This window comes from Epinephelus moara, chromosome 23 (genome assembly GCF_006386435.1).
Source record: "Epinephelus moara isolate mb chromosome 23, YSFRI_EMoa_1.0, whole genome shotgun sequence".
NCBI lineage: Eukaryota > Metazoa > Chordata > Actinopteri > Perciformes > Serranidae > Epinephelus > Epinephelus moara.
In genome coordinates, this window is record NC_065528.1 from 22,244,276 (window position 1) to 22,262,630 (window position 18,355).

Below are 18,355 nucleotides of genomic sequence, written 5' to 3' on the forward strand. Positions count from 1 at the left end.
TCAGCTGTATTGCCACTGCAAATGTTTTTAAATTGTACTTCACTGCATGCTCAATATTTATAGCGGTTATAAAAATAGTGTACAATAGTTAGACAGGGTCACAAATTTGGACTTAAACTATAGTTTCTACCATCACAACTGTCTATATGTGGCCCAACCTGGGTATTAGGGTCCTAATTTCGTTATTAGCTGTTAAACTCCTGGAAATAATATGTAGGGGCCATTTATTGGTCCCAGCTACCACATTTAAGTGTGTTTAAAGTATAGGGGGGGATACACATTTAAAAATGCTCAAAATGCCTGCAACCATGCGCCACTGTCCAAAATAATTACTAGCAAATGTTATCTTAATCATAAATAAATGTAACAAACTGCCATTTTTATTACTACTGGTTTGAGTATCACGGTGTATCATATACTGGCTCCCTAAACTGGCACTCAGTCATCAAAACTTTGAGAACCCCTGATCTAAGAGACTGTTCTTTACTTATCAGAGGAGGTGGCTGGGGTGTGGCTTCATTTGTTTTACCCTTCAAGCTACAAATATTTTTCCTTGAACCTGAGTGACTGGCGGAAAATACATGAACCTCCCTCCACTTAAACTAATGCTGCGTCTCAAATCGCGCACTTCTGTACTTACACTTACTATTTTGAGTGCATAAGTGCGTTCACACTGAGAAGTATGGAAAAATGCAGTATACTATGAGTACTCAGATGGTGCACTCAAAACGGTCAAGAAGTTGAGTGTGGAACTATGGACACTTCTAGTCCTCAATGTTCGCCATCTTGGCTACGTAGCGTTTCAAACTGGAAATAGCAGCTGAGGACTGTGCGACCGTGAACGTCGCTGCATTGTATAAATACATGTGATTTTTGTACTAAGCACCACGATACTGTTGTCGGAAGCCAGCAGTATGTTTATTGGATTAATTTAGCAGTCTGTGATGATATGGTACGCTAATGCTAGTTTGCCAACTCGCTAACTTGCGGTCGTCATTTCTGGTGAGTGCACAACGGCTGTGTTTGGTTTGAGACAACACTACCCTGTTGAAATTTGCGCACTACGCCAATGAGTACATATAGTGCACACAGTATACTACACTGAAGTGTACTAACGGAAGTATGTGATTTGAGACACACCATAAGTTACTAGATTTTTAAAACGTTCCTTTGACGTTTGAAAGTTGAACGTTAGGAATCCTGGAGTGGAAAAAAGCCTCAGGTTTCCGCTCTTGTCGTGCATGCTGGTTGATTAGTGCACATGGTTTATTAGATGTAGAATAAAGTTATTTTGCTTAAATATCATGGTTTAAAACACAGATTTTGTTGTTTTTTTTTCTGACGGAAGTGTTTGTCGCACATAATGTGTCAAAGGACAGTTGGAAATGTGAAAATCCATTGAGAATATCTGTTTTCACAGTTTCAGGCTTTGATAAATGGCATTTTTTTTTACATGCTAACATGCTAATGCTAACATGGCCCCCTCCCCTCCATAAATAATGAACAGTCCCTAAGAGTTTTGTTTCAAAATACGATGAATGGTCAGTTTAGCTGTGAAGTGTCAAAAAAATTCTCCTGGATAACCAAACCCCCTGGAAAGTTGGGTCACAGGAGGTGTTGACTCAAAATGGTCCCCCCAGTATTACACAGGTGACCACGGCCCTGCTACTGGTCTTTGTACAAAAATCTGTGACCTGTCATGACGTCACATTTGCCCTGAGTCTGTGTCCCTATGAAAATATATAAGACGTTCAACACACTGAAAATAAATCCTGTCACTCTTTGTAAACAGTAAATCACGACATTTAACGTACAGTTTATTTGTACATGCAGTGTTAGCCAAATAGTTAGTTTTGAAAACCTCTGATGACGTCGACGCACCTGACAACCCGGAAGTAGGCTTGTTCGCTCACTAGCGCACTAAGCTACCTCATTTCGTATGCTACTGGAAGACATGGGGGCTGTGTTTCACAGCCATCACTGACAGCGGCACAGCTGAGAGTCCACTTATAACAACAAATACAACTGAGAGCCCTTTTCATATCAAGGTATGTAGCCGGAGGGTAGCGGAGGGACAGTTTTGGATTCAACAAACAATCGGTGTTTGGCTGTCATGACTAACGTCACTGTCTAACGTTACTTGCGCATTGTTTGCTAGTTAGCTTGGGTAGGTAGCCACCGTGATCTGTTCGTGTACAAAAAGTCTTTCGCGGGAGCCAACAGATTGCAACGATGATGTCAGCCTTCTTGAGCTACACGGGTAGATAAGGGGTTAAAAGAAGGTAGCTGTAAACTGCAAACGGTAAGTGTCACAGTGCTAGTTTTGGTGTGTGCGCACAGGCTAACCAAGCTAGCATCAAGCTATCTCACAACCAGACGTGACACTCACGCTTAGCGATAAATACGACACTTAAATGCTTCAACCCAACGTTAATATTGTGTTATTAACCTCACATGAATAGCCTGTCAAATAATAATAACCGTGTTAGTAAGCTGGTGTTACTGAACTGTCAGGTACGCCGATGGCTAGCTGACGTTAGCTAGCTAAAGACTATGCTAAGAGGCTGTGTGCAGGTGGTTTAGGTGAGATGAACGCTGCTCTTAGTTTACCTCTGACCGTCTGGCCACTAACTAGCTTATAGTATCGACTGATTAGTAAGTGTAAAGTGAACTGACTGCCTTTATAACACAACGTTATAACAGTGTCGGTGCTCTTGGCAAATTCCCTGCAAACCTGTTGCAGCTAAAAGCTTAAAACAGCCTCCTACTAGAGGAAATATATAGTGACGCATATCCTGTAATAATTAGACTTTGTTGCCATAGATTTGCATCTGGTATATATTGATTTCTTTGACATTTCACGACATAAATAATGAGCTATGACACAGGTGTGGTTGCAATGTTATGATTCATTTGCAGGCCAGACATCCTGCAATATCTGTCATCTGTAAATGAAGCTATGTTGTTTTGGGTTTGGCTCAAGTAAAACTGGCTGTTGCAGGATTGACACACTGACGTCATCAAATTGAACCATGCTGATTGACTGATAGATTTCATATGTTTGTGCACCCTCAGTTTGGCTGCTACAGCAGCTGGCATCGGCTGAGGATACATAAGTGACTGAGCCTAAGGGAGGTGCTGTGTAATAGTGTATAACAGCATTATATACAGTACAAGCAGGGATTCCCATTAGCAAAATTGGCCAGGGAGGGTACTGGCAAAGTGCCTTAAAATTTTGATTAAGATCCAATTTGCTTTGCTCCATTTAATACTGATGCTTCATATATATTCTTTTTATAAATGCGGGAAGGAAGCTCTTAATTATGCATAGTGTACCGCCTGTGCATCTCAATTTATAGACGAAACCTCATTCAGCCTTGTTGCAGCACGATGAAATACACATCAAAGCACCAGAAGCCCACCCGAGACAGATAAAGCCCTTAAGAAACTGCTCACGTAGAAATAATTTGGCTGTGTAACCGTCAGCCATGTTCTTTTGTTTGACTTCCTCTTGCCCAACATGCTTTCAAGTCACTCTGAAGTATTTTGTAAGACAGGCTTAATGTGGTGTGGCTGAGCTTGCTCTGAGTCATTTTATATTTCAGTGGACAGCTTGGGCTGTAGTGGCACTTTTCTCTTCTGCCGGCGCAGGCAGGACACTGGTGGGCACTTTGATGTGTAAATTTCCGAGCAGGTGCATTAAAGTGCATGTCGAATGGATTGTTGAAGGCTTTTGCTTCGCTATAAAGGCTCACGCTACAGCCGCCTCTTTCAGTGATTGCAAAGACTTTTGTTGTTTTGGCGTTTGAGTGACCGGTCTGTACCTTTTGGTTTGAAGGTACTGTGTTTGTAACTGCTCACCTGTCCTGGGTGGTCTGTCTTCCACCTTTCTCACTTCAGCTGCCAGGTCAGGCGTGAATATGGAGTCTATGCTGAACAAGCTAAAAAGCACTGTCACCAAGGTGACGGCGGATGTCACCAGTGCTGTCATGGGCAACCCGGTGACACGGGAGTTTGAGGTTGGACGACATATCGCCAGCGGGGGTCCTGGCTTGTGTTGGAGGATCTACAATGGCACAAAGAAGTCCACAAAACAGGTACGTGAGTGTTAATATCCTCCACTTCACCAGACCAGCTCCGAAGTTTAGATTTAAAAGGAGCAGTGTGTAAGATTTAGGGGGTTTTAATGGCATGTAGCAGTGAGCTGAAACCTTTCTTGGATAGAATTCCTTCAGTGTTCATTGCTTAGGAGGGTTTTACTGGGAGCTGAATTATCCGCATAAGTCTCTTCCTCTCCAAAACCAACACATTCACTGATTTAAACCAATAAAAATACTGAATAAAGCAGTTTCACATGAAAAAAAAATCAGTGTTTTTCTGACATTGTTGTCGCAGTGGCCGATGCGAACACACAAGTAACTATATCTAGAGCCAGCGTTTTCTTTGTCTGTGTATAAATGGCTCATTCTAAAGTAACGAAAAACGCAACAATTATTATTTTCATGTGATTATACACCAAAGAAAACATACTCATTATATTGACATACATTCCTGCCAGTATACCCCCCTAAATCCTACACACTGGACCTTTAAATGGACAAACAACTGATTATATTTGTCAACAAGGACTTTCCTCACCATGAGTAGCTGTTTCAGCGCCTTGTTGTTTTCTGACTCTTCAGGAAGTGGCTGTGTTTGTGTTCGACAAGAAGATGATCGATAAGTACCAGAAATTTGAGAAGGACCAAATTGTTGATTCGCTAAAAAAAGGGGTGCAGCAGCTGACCAGACTGCGTCACCCCCGTCTCCTGACCGTGCAGCATCCCCTGGAAGAGTCACGGTGATTAACACACCCACATAAACACACACAAACATGTGTATCAAGGGCAAATTGGAGGGAGTTGTGGCTCAAAGAGCAGCTTGACATTTGAGGGGGAAAATTGCATAATAGTTCTATTTGTCTGCCTCTGTTTGTGCATATGTGAGCAGAAGCTTGTCATGATCAAACGACTCTGTAGAATGGGCTCTGAATTATTTATGGCCCCAGAGGTCGAGGCTGTCTTGTGCTTACTTTCTTTTTACCGCTGTGTCTTTTTTAAACTTTCACCCAGGGCAGCTCTAAATTCAAAGCGCTTCTCTGTCTTTGTTTTTGACTTTGCTCATGTTGCCGTTTGTCTCTGTCGGCTTCAGAATAACTCAACATTTTAAAGGCAGCTGCATTAAATTCTACTGATGTTATTTCTGTATTTGGCCCTCAGAGACTGCTTGGCGTTCTGCACAGAGCCGGTGTTTGCCAGTCTGGCCAACGTGCTAGGCCAGTGGGAGAATCTGCCCAGCCCCTTGCCCAGTGACATCAAGGAGTACAAACTCTATGATGTGGAGACCAAGTACGGCCTGCTACAGGTGAGAGTGCAGACAGGTTAGCTTGCTCGATGCAGGGCTGCAACTAAGAGTCACCAGTTATTTGCTATGTATTTATTTATTTTTTATAAGTAACAGTTTAGTTGTTCACCTGTTGGATGTATAATGAAACATATTTGAATATGAACTTGCCTGTTTGTTATTATGAGCATACCAAATTGTGGTTGTCTGGCAGGTTTTAGTACAATGCAATCGACATCAGTACCTCTCAAAGCCAGTTGAACCAGCTCCATTTCAGGCCTCACCTGTTGGTGTTAAGGCCCACACAGAGAAGTTTCTGTCTTGTGATTGATTCCCTTAGCAGTATATTTTTCTGAACTGTTGTTTTTGTCACGAGTACTTAGAGGCAGAATGCTGATATTACTAGAGTTGTTCCGATACCAATATTGGAATTGGAAATGCCTCTGATACTGCCCAGAATGCTGCATCAGGTATTAGCAAGTACAAAAGTCTCTTCAGTGAAGATACAGAGTACTAATAAATAAATATAGAGCCAGTAAGGATGAAAAGACAACCCATCGACAGAAGAACAAACAGAGAAAGCCAGACCAGTCAAAGGGAATCCAAAAGAGAAGAAAAAAGGACATAAGTAGGAGAATAAAGCATGTTTTATTACAATTTTTCAGCTTCCATATTTGCCACAAAAGTTAAAAATTGTTGGCAGCCAGGTGGCAAAGAAGCGTGCAGTTGATCGTACATAACATCCTTAATCCAATGTCTGTATGTTGGAGGTGAAGAGTCCTTCCATTTACACAGGATGAGCCTTCTGGCCAGAAGTGAGCAAAGAGAAACAACGTCCACTTGGGCTCTACTTAAGTTAACATCTTGAAGAGTTGCTCCAATTATTGCCATGGACATAGTTGGGGCAACCAGAAGTTTCACACCTGGATAAAGCGTTTGCCGCTTTGAATTTTTCTTTTCTATTGATGCAGTGTTATCGGATTAGTACTCGCTATTGGCCGATACGCAAGTTCAGGGATCTGTGTCGGCACTGTATGGCACTGGGACATCTCTAGATGTTACGTGGCAAAAAGAACAAGGTTGATTTTACAGAGCTTTCACACTGCGAATAAAAGCATCATTCAGTCACGTTGTCTGGAATGGATGTCACGTCACAATGTCACGACAGGTACAGCCAATAAAAATAGCTTATACTAGCTTTGGCTGTACAATAGCTTCCCTCAGACAGACTGCCAGACGCTGCTCTGGGTCTATAGCAGGGGGGTCAAGCTCATTTTAGTTCACGGGCCACATGCAGCCCAATTTGATCTCAGATGGGCCGGACCAATAAAACCATCGCACAAGAACGTATGAGCTCCAATATTTTCCCTTTTTGTGCGTTAAGAATTACAAGTACATTCTGAAGACGTGCATCCTTTCACAAAACAAATGAACAACCTTATTTGTCTTAAGAAAAATAAGCAATTTCAACAGTATTTCCCACAATAATTCAGTCTACTCCTCACTGTCATTACATGTGCATGATACATTAAGTAGACCACGCATTGTTTAACATTTGTTCGACACCCCTGGTCTATAGGATCCTGGTAGTTGGTCCTCTGCCTCCTCAGATGCAGCTGTCCTACCGAGATCCTGAAATATGTCCAAAACCAGCTACTGTAGAGCTTCAGCTCCCGTATGAGACACTCTCCTTCTCTTTCCCTACATTGGAAGTACTCAAAATCTCCTTTTGTGAGGAGAAGGACAAGGTCGTCATCACTGGATGGTGTCGAATCCGTCTTTTTTTTCCCTGAAGAATGAGCTGGGCGTGAATCTGTTTGAATATTTTAAAGAACAAGTGTTGCAGCTTTAAACCGTGTACTATTCCTGCAGTTAGTTCCACCCTTTCATACCAAAGCTGACACTCTCATTCTTCTATCCCTTTCAGATCTCGGAGGGTTTGTCCTTTCTCCACAGCGGGGTGAAAATGGTCCACGGCAACTTGTGTCCAGAGAACATCATCCTCAACAAGAGTGGAGCCTGGAAGATCATGGGCTTTGACTTCAGCATCTCCTCCACAAACCCCTCGGAAGCTGAGGTGTGCTGGATGACTGCCCTTAAAACGCTCTAACAAAATAATTGAAGGCAGTATTGTCACATCTTTATATGTTCTCACCCTCTTCAGCCCAAGTACTCGTGTAAAGAATGGGAGCCCAACCTTCCTCCGCTCTGCCTCCCCAACCCTGAGTACCTGGCTCCTGAATACATCCTGTCCGTCAGCTGTGACTCCGCCTCCGACATGTACTCGCTGGGCGTGGTCATGCATGCCGTCTTCAACGAGGGCAAGCCTGTTTTCCAAGTCAACAAGCACGACATTTTTAAGAGCTTCAGCAGGCAGCTGGATCAGGTGGGTGGAGGTGTGGGGCATGTGGGAGCGTGACGAATGACTGGATCGACAAAAGGATCATAAATCATTCATAGAATTAGAACAATTGTACTCGCTGCTACACTACACAGCCATGCGACTATTTTTTTCCCCACACATGCGTATTTTTTCTCTGGCAGCACTGCTGTCTGCACAGATTTGTGTCATTGTCCGGCTCATAGCGCAGGCGGATGTCTTGTTTTTGATTTGAGTGGTAAAACATGTTTGAAATAATCCCGATGATTGTGCCTGGACGCACTCCAGCATCAGCTGCTTCAAGCTAATTTCAGACGCAGCCCATTTTTAGTCGTCTGCTGCATGACTTGATTTTTAAGAATATCTCAAGAGTGTGTTGCTGTTACTAATCAAACACTGCTTGTATTCCTCTTTTCCTCTCTGTTCTGTTCTTCTTCTCTGTGTCATCCAACTGCAGCTGAGCAGCATAAGTCCTGCAGTCCTGAACAAGATCCCAGAGGAGGTTCGGGAGCATGTCAAGATGCTGCTCAGCGTCACATCCACCGTCCGGCCAGATGCAGACCAGATGACAAAGGTCAGCATTTTTACCCCTGGCATAAAGATACAAATAATGATTCATTTTTCCAAAGCTCGATTGTCACAGTTTTACCCCAGTGCCACCGACAGTTGTGACAAAGCTTTATCCTACAGTCTAACCCATATGTTCTAATCCTGTCCGTTATTATTTTGCTTTTGGCAGAACCACTTCTTTACTATGACAGAAATACTTTTGATAACTGTAAATGTCTCTCTCCATTGCCGTATTTGGCATTATACTTTAACTGATACACCTCCAAACAATTATTGCCATATTTCTTTATAAAAATACATTTAAAAGAAAAGAAGATACAAAGAATAGCATTTGTTCATAGTCTGTGCCAATGTTGGTAATATCTGATGCCTTTTGTTGTGTGTGTGTGTTTTTTTTAAATTCAGATTCCATTTTTTGACGACGTGGGTGCTGTGACCCTGCAGTACTTTGACTCCCTCTTCCAGAGAGACAACCTGCAGAAGTCCCAGTTCTACAAAGGCCTCCCCAAAGTCCTGCCCAAACTCCCCAAGGTAAGTGCTCGTACATTTTGTATAAGAAATGCATTATAAATCAGGTAGGTTCAAAATATGAGAGAGTATGTATGAATATTTTCCATGATCTGTTTACTGTATGTGTAGTGTATGTTTAGGGCAGTTTAATAGTCATTTTTCTAGTGATGGGGGGACTGATTCTTTTCATAGTGTTGAGTTGATACATTTTAATATACTGAACCTTAAGGGTTTTTTGTCACAGTTTTCTCTGTGACACTCTGTTATAAAACATCTGACAGCTAGTGCTGCCTGCCACACAAACTTCTTGCCGATGCATCACCAGCCATCATGTATACGTTTGTATTGATAAAGATAAAAACTAATTTTAATGCATTTATTCAAGATCCTACTTGTGTGTAGTTAGGCTGTGTAAACTGAATACAATGTCACAGAAATGTCACTGACAAACAATCTGAGTAGGGGCAAGTAGCGGACGTCCCGGTTACCTCCACAGCCTTGTGCTACATTCACGTGGTGTCAGAATAATCTGAAAAATTCGTTTCTGGTCGTAGGTCATGACTCATCTGATCTGTGTCCTTTGCTCCTTGTCAAGGTGTTGTTTACACGCTCTAAACAATAAAATACAACACATCTTTGTAGCGTCCACGTTGTGTTTCATATTACAACTTGAAGCTCACGAATTCACTAAAGTCAGAAAAACAGTATCTGAGGAGCATGTGAATGCACCATGGGCCTTGACTGATGGAAGTCGTGACCATAGACTGTAAAAAAATATATATAAAAAAATAAAATAGATAAATAAATAAATTAGTAAATAAATAATAATAAATAATATAATAAAATAAAATAAAAAATAATAAATAAATAATTAGGTAATAAAAAAATAAAATTAAGACTCATCTGTTTCAATTGGTATTCAAAAAGATTTGGCGTTCATTTTCGCCCATCACTACCTTTTTCAATAACTGAGTGCTCATGTTGTTGTCAAATAATCCTTTAGGTGTTCCCATATCTATCAGAACACATGCCTCACATGCTCTCTGTTTAGTTGTGTATAAACACACACACAAAGACAAACAGACGAGCGATTGTGAGAGTTCAGACACTGTTACTGAGAAACTGCCTTCCTGTTATTTTTCTTCCTGTTTCATCTTCCTTTTTCTCTGAACTTTTATATTTTCTAGTTAAAAGTGTTCCCTAATGAACTCATCACGAACACACAGTGTTACAGTTTGAACACTGTCTCATGGCTTCTGGTACCCACTCTGTTTTCTTTCCTTGCAGAGAGTGGTGGTGTATCGAATCTTGCCGGCGCTCACCTCTGAGTTCATCAACCCGGACATGGTTCCCTTCGTGCTGCCCAACGTGCTGCTGATCGCCGAGGAGTGCACCAAGGAGGAGTACATTCGTCTCATTATGCCTGACCTCACGCCTGTGTTCAAGCAGCAAGAGCCCGTTCAGGTAGACACACGTACAGTATCTGAAACAGTGTTGGTTGTTCAACTGTTCAGCATTAATAAAGCATGTGATATTAAGCTAGCTAGCACTCAAGTAATGACAGGTAACGTGTGACTTCCCTCTTTAAATCTTTGCATGATATTTTCTCCCTTTTTGCATTTGTGTGTTTGAGATTTGAATAATCAGTGAAATATAACCGACTAAAGGGTTTAATCTGTCACTTTATCAAGTTTCTCTCTGTATTTTTCTTCCCATGCTTCTTCAGGCTAGTAACATGGTGAGTGGTCTCTGCTGTGAATATGCTCCGGTCACATCAGCTAGTCTGTGTCTTCTGTTAGCACTAACAGCTAAGCTAAAGCCACTGAAAGCACCATCTCTGTTAACCTCCACCACCTCACTCGTGTAGCAAATATCGGAGAGCTTTTGATTCTTGTTTTCCTAACTGGGTCCCTGTGCCATGCAGATCCTGCTGATATTCCTGCAGAAGATGGACCTACTGTTGACCAAAACACCCTCGGAGGAAATTAAGAACAGCGTGCTGCCGATGGTCTACAGAGCTGTGGAGGCACCTTCTGTACAGATCCAGGTATACAGAGCTGTGCTGTTGTGATCAATTTAATTCAATTAGTCATGAACCCTGTAAACCACAAAAGGGTTTATATTTTTAGCATTCCACATAGAGAACGTGTCACATTTTCCCCCAGTCGCTGCACTCTTCATTCTCCTCTCAGTGCTGCCTTTAGAGCACCGTCAGAGTGAACGCTCTCGGCATCATAAAAATGTCACATTTCATAACGTCTTATCTGTTGCCGAGCAGGAGTTGTGCCTGAACATCATCCCAACGTTCGCCAACCTGATTGACTACCCGTCCATGAAGAACTCCCTCATCCCTCGGATCAAATCAGCCTGCCTGCAGACCTCTTCACTCGCTGTGAGTCTCCGTCAGTCGTTTCTGCTCTCACCTTTTACCTTTCAGACTGTCTGCCTGTGCATGAATGAAATCTGTCTATATTAATTCCTCTTAGATGCCTCTACTTATCCCTGGTCCTTCTCTTGAACTGTTGCACTCTTAAAGGGCGGGTCAATCTGCGCTCTTTTCAGTGTTTTTCAAATGGAAACTGACGTAGATTACAGCGCTGATGCCCTCCCCTCCCTCAACACACCCATGCGGTAGCTGACGGTGTAAGCACAGAGAGTGAGGAAAGTGTTGGCCTGGAAGATTTGAGCTTGGAGGTGGAGGATGCTGCTATTTTATTATTATCAAACCTTTATTTAATCAGTCGAAGACACATTGAGATTCAGTGTAATACTGCATTTGCACTCCATAGTCTACCCACAGTAGAAGCAGTCGGTACACGCGCTGTTTGAAGAAGCAGACAGGGGCACAAAAGATAAGCAACATACTGTTGATGTCAATTTAGTTTGGTTTATTTATTACTGTGTGCTTTTTAGAACCAATCACAGGCAGCGGCAGACCAGCAACTCCTTGTGTTTTGCGAGGTACAGTAAAATCACTGTTTCTGTCAGTGGAGTCTGGTGGCTGTAGACGGGAGCAGCTGCAAAACATATTTTAGCCCCCTAAATAAAGCACCACCTAAAAAAATCTACATCAGTTTAAGTGTGGACTATATTTAGATTATTTTCACCGCTTTACCTCGCCATCAGACAGCCATTTTCGACAGGGAACTGAAGCCGTTATGTCATCCTCTTCAAAGCCACCAGACTCCATTGACAGAAACAGTTATTTTAGCTAGCAGCACATGTTGCTGCCTTGATTGAATTTATATGTAGGAAAGACATTGTGCAAACATGTATGTTAGGTCATGTGGAAGAAGTTTTTAGAAGCACTTTAAGCACTTAGCTAATCAAGGTTACAAAGTGCTTCACAAATTGCATGAAAATAAGACAACAATACAATATTTAAAAAAAAATATATATTAAGAGCCAAGAAAATTATAGTGTGTACAGAGGCAAAAACAAAAGGAAATAAAACACAAAAGTTACAAATCACAATGTGTTTTAAGCAATGATTTAAAAACGAGTAATGTGCAAGCCAGCCTGATCTCCTCAGGCAGAGAGTTCCAGAGCCTCGGGGTCTTGATGGCAAAAGCCCGGTCATCTTTGGTTACCAATCTTGATTTAGGGACGACTCGTGAGGGTAGGCTTGAGGATCTCAGGTCACGACTTGGAGCGAAGGGAGTCAGAAGTTGAGCTTGATAACTTGGCACTAAACCATGTTGAGCTTTAAAGTTATTAAAAGTATCTTAAAACCAGTTCTGAAGTTAACCGGCAACCAATGGAGGGAGGCGATACCATGATTTGTCCCAGTTACAATACGAGCTGCAGCATTCTGCACTAGCTGAAGCCGAGAAGATTTACTGAGGCATGTAAACGGTGTGTTACGGTAGTCAAGGCGCGAGAATACAGAAGCATGAATAAGCTTTTCTAGGTCCGGAAAAGACACAGCTGATTTAATTTTGATAACATTTCGTAGGTGGAAGTAGCAGGGTGTAATGAGATTATTGATATGTGGTTCAAAGTTCAATTGAGAATCAAAAGTGATGCCTAAATTTCTTGCTGTAGATTTTATATTAGTTGCCAGAGGACCAATAAATGGTCGGAATTTCCTTGCCAGGGCCAAAGATTATTTCTTCTGTCTTGTCTGAATTAAGCTGCAGAAAATTACAAGACATCCATTTCTTCATGGCAGCAGTCTTTCACCACAGCTTACCACCAACTTTAATGGCTGAATTGTCTCTTTCTTTATTGCTCTGCAGGTACGAGTGAACTCTCTGGTGTGTCTGGGGAAGATCTTGGAATATCTGGACAAGTGGTACGTCATCGATGAGATCCTGCCCTTCCTACAACAGATCCCCTCCAGAGAACCAGCAGTACTCATGGGAATACTCGGTAAATAATCTGGACACACTCCACTTCCCGCTGGTGTTATTAAACCAGTAAATGATTGGTTGTTTGACTCTCCCTCTCCTCGCTTCAGGAATCTACAAGTGCACCTTCAGCCACAAGAAGCTTGGCATCCCCAAAGAGCACCTCGCCACCAAGAGCCTGCCGCACCTTGTCTCTCTCAGTATAGACAACAACCTTAACCTTAATCAGGTGGCGCACATTATAGAGTCATATTTAATTTAACTCCTATTTTTTTTTAGTTTCTTCTTCTTCTTCTTCTTCTACTAATGTTATCTGATTTTTTCCATGTTTCAGTTTAACTCGTTCATGGTGGTCATACGGGACATGCTGACTCGCATGGAGACTGAACACAAGACCAAGTTGGAGCAGCTGCACATCATGCAGGAGCAGCAGAGGTTTGTCATTTAAATATAAAATGGTTTCACATGTTAGTGGGGCTTTTGTACAAATTAGCGAGAACATCAAATAGGGTGATTAGATCTGTCTTAGAAAGCAATTAGCATTTGATACCAGCCACATGAATATGATAATGGCATGACTAACCAGGCTTGTATAAATGCCTCTATTCAAATTCCCTCCGCTTTCTGATTTTGTTCATTGTGTCTCTTCTAACAGGAGTATAAACATCTCAAATCCAGGGCACCCACCAGAGGAGACCAAGGGCCCACCAAGCAGTGGCAACCAGGTACCAGCACTGGAAATGTTCTGTCTTACGTCTCTCTGCTGCAGTGTTTCATTTTTTATTTTTCCTTCTTTCAGATTGATGATATCTTCGGCAGCTCGGGGGTAAATGGCAAAGAGAATGGATCAGCAGCAGCGGCCCCACAGCCTAATAGAGTATGGGAACAATGTCATACCTCATTTACACAATCTGCACCTTTGTACATTTTGCATGTTTCAGAAGAGCATTAGTGCAGGCGTAAGAAAAAATTAATCAGGAGGAGTAGGATTTATTTTTTCTTTGGATTTCGAGAATAAGTTTGACTCCTCTGGTCCATCAAATTGTGTCTTATGATACAACATATCCTCTCTGTATTGCACACAGGCCTAACTTCGAGACCTAACCAGTTTGTTAACAGTCTCTCTTCCTTTTCTTTCCCTAGATGTCTCTGACTCTAGAGGAGAAACAGCGACTGGCTAAGGAGCAGGAGCAGGCAGCCAAACTGAGGAACCAGCAGCCGTTAGCACCACAGAGCGTCAAACCAGCTAACACCTCAAACACAAAGGTAATGACTTAAAACATCTGTGTGCACGAACACGTGCTCAAACATCTCTGGCTTGTGATGATCAAATTTTCTCCGTCTTATGTCACAGACTAAGGATCTGACAAGCAGCCTGCTCAACAACATGACATCTCTAAACAGCCTGTCATTGGCCAACTCACCACGACCAGCTCCGGTGCAGGGCACCACCATGTCTGCCTTCCCCTCCCCCGGCCCCATGGTGGGCTCCATGGGCGCCTCAGTCTCCAACGGGTTCAACCCACCCATGGGCTTTCAGACAGGAGGCATGGGCATGGGGATGGGCATGCGGCCTACAGGCCCCGGCCTCTACGGCGGCATGGCCACCACCACCAGCACCCCAAACTTTGGAGCCCTCTCACAGAACCAAGGACCCATGGGGCAGACAAGTAAAGCCCCCGACCTGTCAGCCTTGGACAGTCTTTTCTCACCCAGCCAGCCCAAAGTCACCCTCAACCAAATGGGTCCCAAGCCTACACCTGGCACCAACACTCCTTGGATCAGTCAGTTTGGTGCAGCCCAGAACGCTCAGACTCAGATGCAGGGTGCACCAGTGGGCATGGGAGGAGTGCCCAGTGGGTTTGGGATGCAAGCAAACCCTTTTTTCAGCCCACAGAACTTTGCTCAACCTGCTGCTGCCCCAAGCCTGAACCAAAGTGGAGTTAAACATAGTGCATCTGTCAACAATGATCTGAAAGACTTATTCGGCTAAACTAATAAAAAGTAGATGCTAAGTTGAGTATATTCTTTTAATAACTTCAGACAGAAGAGCCTTGAATTCTCACAGAACAAGACACTGATTGAATGTGAAGATTTCCTCTCAAAGGCGCTGCTGTCTGTATTTTTAATCTGACCTGGTATAAATTCTGACTCTCGCTCACATTCAGCTGGCAAATTAACCTGCACCTGAATTCCATTTCTACTTGACCAGAAGGACAAATGGTTGGGGTGGGAAATACTTCTTCTATGCTGTTCTTTAAATGCTGGGGGTTTCCTACTGTTTTGTACTTGACATTCTTTGGGAGTCCAAATGTCGTGGGTTGAGATGAATCCCAACTCAGTTTATTCAGGAAGGTTTTGTGTTCATTTGATGAATGAGTGGATTTCACTTCCTGAACAAGTTGCATCAGAATCACCCCTTAAAGGGAAACTTCGGTATCTCTCAACCTGGACCCTGTTTTCCTGAGTTTTTGTGTCTGAGTGAGTAATGGGAACAACAGTTTTTGAAACTGGTCCAGTATTGCGAGAGAACACTGCAGTTGTGGCGTCAAAACAGGCTGTGATGTAGTCCCTATGGGAAATTGTGCACCGTCAATTTACGTCCAGAAAAAGTGCCACTGACAGGCTCAAATTGTTGTTAGAAGTGTCTTACCTTCCCCTGGTCTGTTAGTTAAAGTGACAAAGTCTCACCCAAGGAGAAGTCTGGTTTTGAGATCTCACAAGAGGTGACTTGTTGCAGGAAAAACAATGGCGCAATCATTAGTAAGAGTTGGAGAGAGGAGTGCCTGGAAGAATTTGTTGTGTTGGAGTACAGAACATGTAGCTTAGTGCAATGGTTCCCAACTAGTTGGTCACGGATCTACTCTGAATGGACCACAAGTGACTCATGAATGTGTCAACTTTGTGAAAAACACCCTTTATATTGAAGTACAGTGGATTTCTGGCACAGATCTTTGAATTCAAAATGCCGTTTCCTGCTGTAGAGTGAGCAACTAAAGGACAGCTACTTGACAGAGACAGCAAACTAGCTCACTGACATGGCCAGACGCAAGTTTGACGCTAAATACATTAAACTGTGGACCTTGAACTAATGACTAAGGAGAAATCTGGACCCCGTGGCTGGACCAGTTGGGAACCACTGGCTTAGTGTTATCTAAAAGATTTTCAGTGTCATGGCTGAATATTAAGCTGATTTTGGGGATAGGGAAAAATCTTCGAGATTCCAGGATGAGATTTCTCCTTGAGTGAGACTTGGCAACAAACACGAAAGCCCATTTTCTACCACACAAGTACCCAAGAACACCCAATAGCATCTGGCTTTTGTACTTGATGGCAAAGATTACAGTTGGCATTCACCTCCAGGACAAATGACTTGTGTTTATCCCCTCTAGCTCCAATTTGCTCTGATTGGATGTGATGGAAATACAGAAATCGGAAGGACGTGCTAATTTTAGCCCCTTTGTGCCACTGGCCTCCATGTTGCTTTCTGCTGTGTACTAACCTGTTTCCTGGCTTGTCCGGGACGTTGAATGTGACACAACAGAAAAAAAATAGGCATACTTGTCCAAACAAGCACTGTTAATGGACGTAAATTGATAGTGCACAAGTGGCGATAGGGATTACACTAAGCCTGTTTCACCTCTGTGGCTGCAGCGGTCAGTCTCAACACTGGACCAATGTCAAAAACTGTTGTCTCCATTCGTCGCTATGACGCAAAAACATGAGAAAATAGGGTCCAGGTTGAAAAACACCACTTTCCCTTTCAGAATTAGCAGGAAAAACAAGGTAAAAAGTGGCTTCACATCTGCTGGGTTTCAGGCTTCTGCATCTTTACTGCTTCTCCGGACTATTTTAGGCTTTGCTGCATGTCTAAAGTGATCAGAGAGTTGGCTTAAAAACAAAAACCCGCTCACACACACACACACCAAAGATGTGTGAGCCCAGTGGGAGGTAGCTTGACGTGTAGCACTGACGAGCCTGCAGTCACTGATCTGCATCCAGGAGGCTCCTCCGTGGGGACTATCTGAAAGGGGGTGTAGGAAGCTGACAGCCCAACAGTTTGAGGTTCAGATGGGGGGGGGGAAACAAGTAGCCCCACTGCAGTCTGTCTCCATGGTGACGGTTTCTCTGCAGCACCAGAAACCCCCATTTTGTGAGCACAAATTGAATTGTGGTCATCTTTGGTCTCATTCTTTTCTGCTTTGAGTTGCTTAATTTGACATCTAAGCTTGTTAAAAAGCGAAGGGTTAGTTTTGTCCGGTCAAAGTTTGATGATGACCATTTCACCTCCTCTGGTATCAATTTCTGTAAATGCAGTATGAATGATTTCTCTGTGTCTTATAGCGGAGTAGGGCGTGTGGAGTAGCAATTACAGCAGTGTCCTTTAACAAGATGCTAAAGCTAAAGGCGACAAATGAGGACCGTATGCACTGCTTAGGCTTTCGTGCCTTACATGGGTACACGTGTAGGACTAGACAGACAGCGCTCATCTGTTACTCAAGTATTAATAGTTTCCCTTTTTAATCAGCTGTCTGCTTCTCAAATTACTTGCTTTGCTGCATGTTACTGAACTCGACCACGAAAGATCTAAAGCTAGATTTTTAGCATCTTTTCTAATGATGATTCCTAATGATTCCAGCGACCTTTTCTTTCTCACATCCAGCTGGGTTTGCTCGGATGAGGTTTTTGAGGGTCTCAAAATGCAAATTTCCTTTGACCAATTTGTACAATGATGAAGATTATCACTATATATTTTGATTTCAGCACTTTTCAGCTGTCCGAGGACCTGTGCTGGCGACATGTTATTATGAAGTGTAAATAAATAGCTATTTAAAGATGGATTGCTCTGCGAGGGCCTTGGCATTTGTATGTCCTTGTGATAATGGTTAAGAGGCCTTAGATGAGTCGTGTGCAATAATCATTATTGGTTGCGTGTCGACTGGCTCGAGCGGCCGTCGACGTGTCCTTACTTCATGTCCGCCGACCTACAATAGCTACATGTCAGATTTTCTAAACAGCTGATCATTAACGTGTACTCATTCTGAATCTTACATTTTAGAAGAGGATCGCACCGTTTTAGGGTTTTTAGATGCACCATGGTCACACTGTGTTTCTGCTGACAATGATTGTTGTTAACATGCTGAAGTGTAACGTCTGTTATTGG

At 42.8% G+C, this 18,355-nt stretch overlaps 1 protein-coding gene across 3 annotated transcripts; it reads left to right on the top strand.

Annotated features, from left to right (window-relative positions):
* Positions 1-1,912: 1,912 nt before the first annotated feature.
* scyl2 (SCY1 like pseudokinase 2) lies at positions 1,913-18,032 on the top strand. Of its 3 annotated transcripts, none has more exons than XM_050035960.1 (19): positions 1,913-2,048; positions 3,901-4,097; positions 4,683-4,840; positions 5,259-5,403; positions 7,310-7,459; positions 7,547-7,768; positions 8,220-8,336; positions 8,738-8,863; positions 10,130-10,306; positions 10,569-10,580; positions 10,767-10,889; positions 11,121-11,234; positions 13,081-13,213; positions 13,302-13,420; positions 13,526-13,626; positions 13,847-13,916; positions 13,991-14,068; positions 14,335-14,457; positions 14,546-18,032. In XM_050035960.1, the coding sequence occupies exons 2-19, from the start codon at positions 3,921-3,923 to the stop codon at positions 15,182-15,184; spliced, it is 2,784 nt and encodes a 927-aa protein (XP_049891917.1). In that variant the 5' UTR covers positions 1,913-2,048; positions 3,901-3,920; the 3' UTR covers positions 15,185-18,032. The 3 variants fall into 3 exon arrangements, with proteins under 3 accessions (XP_049891917.1, XP_049891919.1, XP_049891918.1); XM_050035961.1 differs by lacking the exon at positions 1,913-2,048 and adding an exon at positions 2,071-2,302; XM_050035962.1 differs by lacking the exon at positions 10,569-10,580.
* The last annotated feature ends 323 nt before the right edge of the window (positions 18,033-18,355 follow it).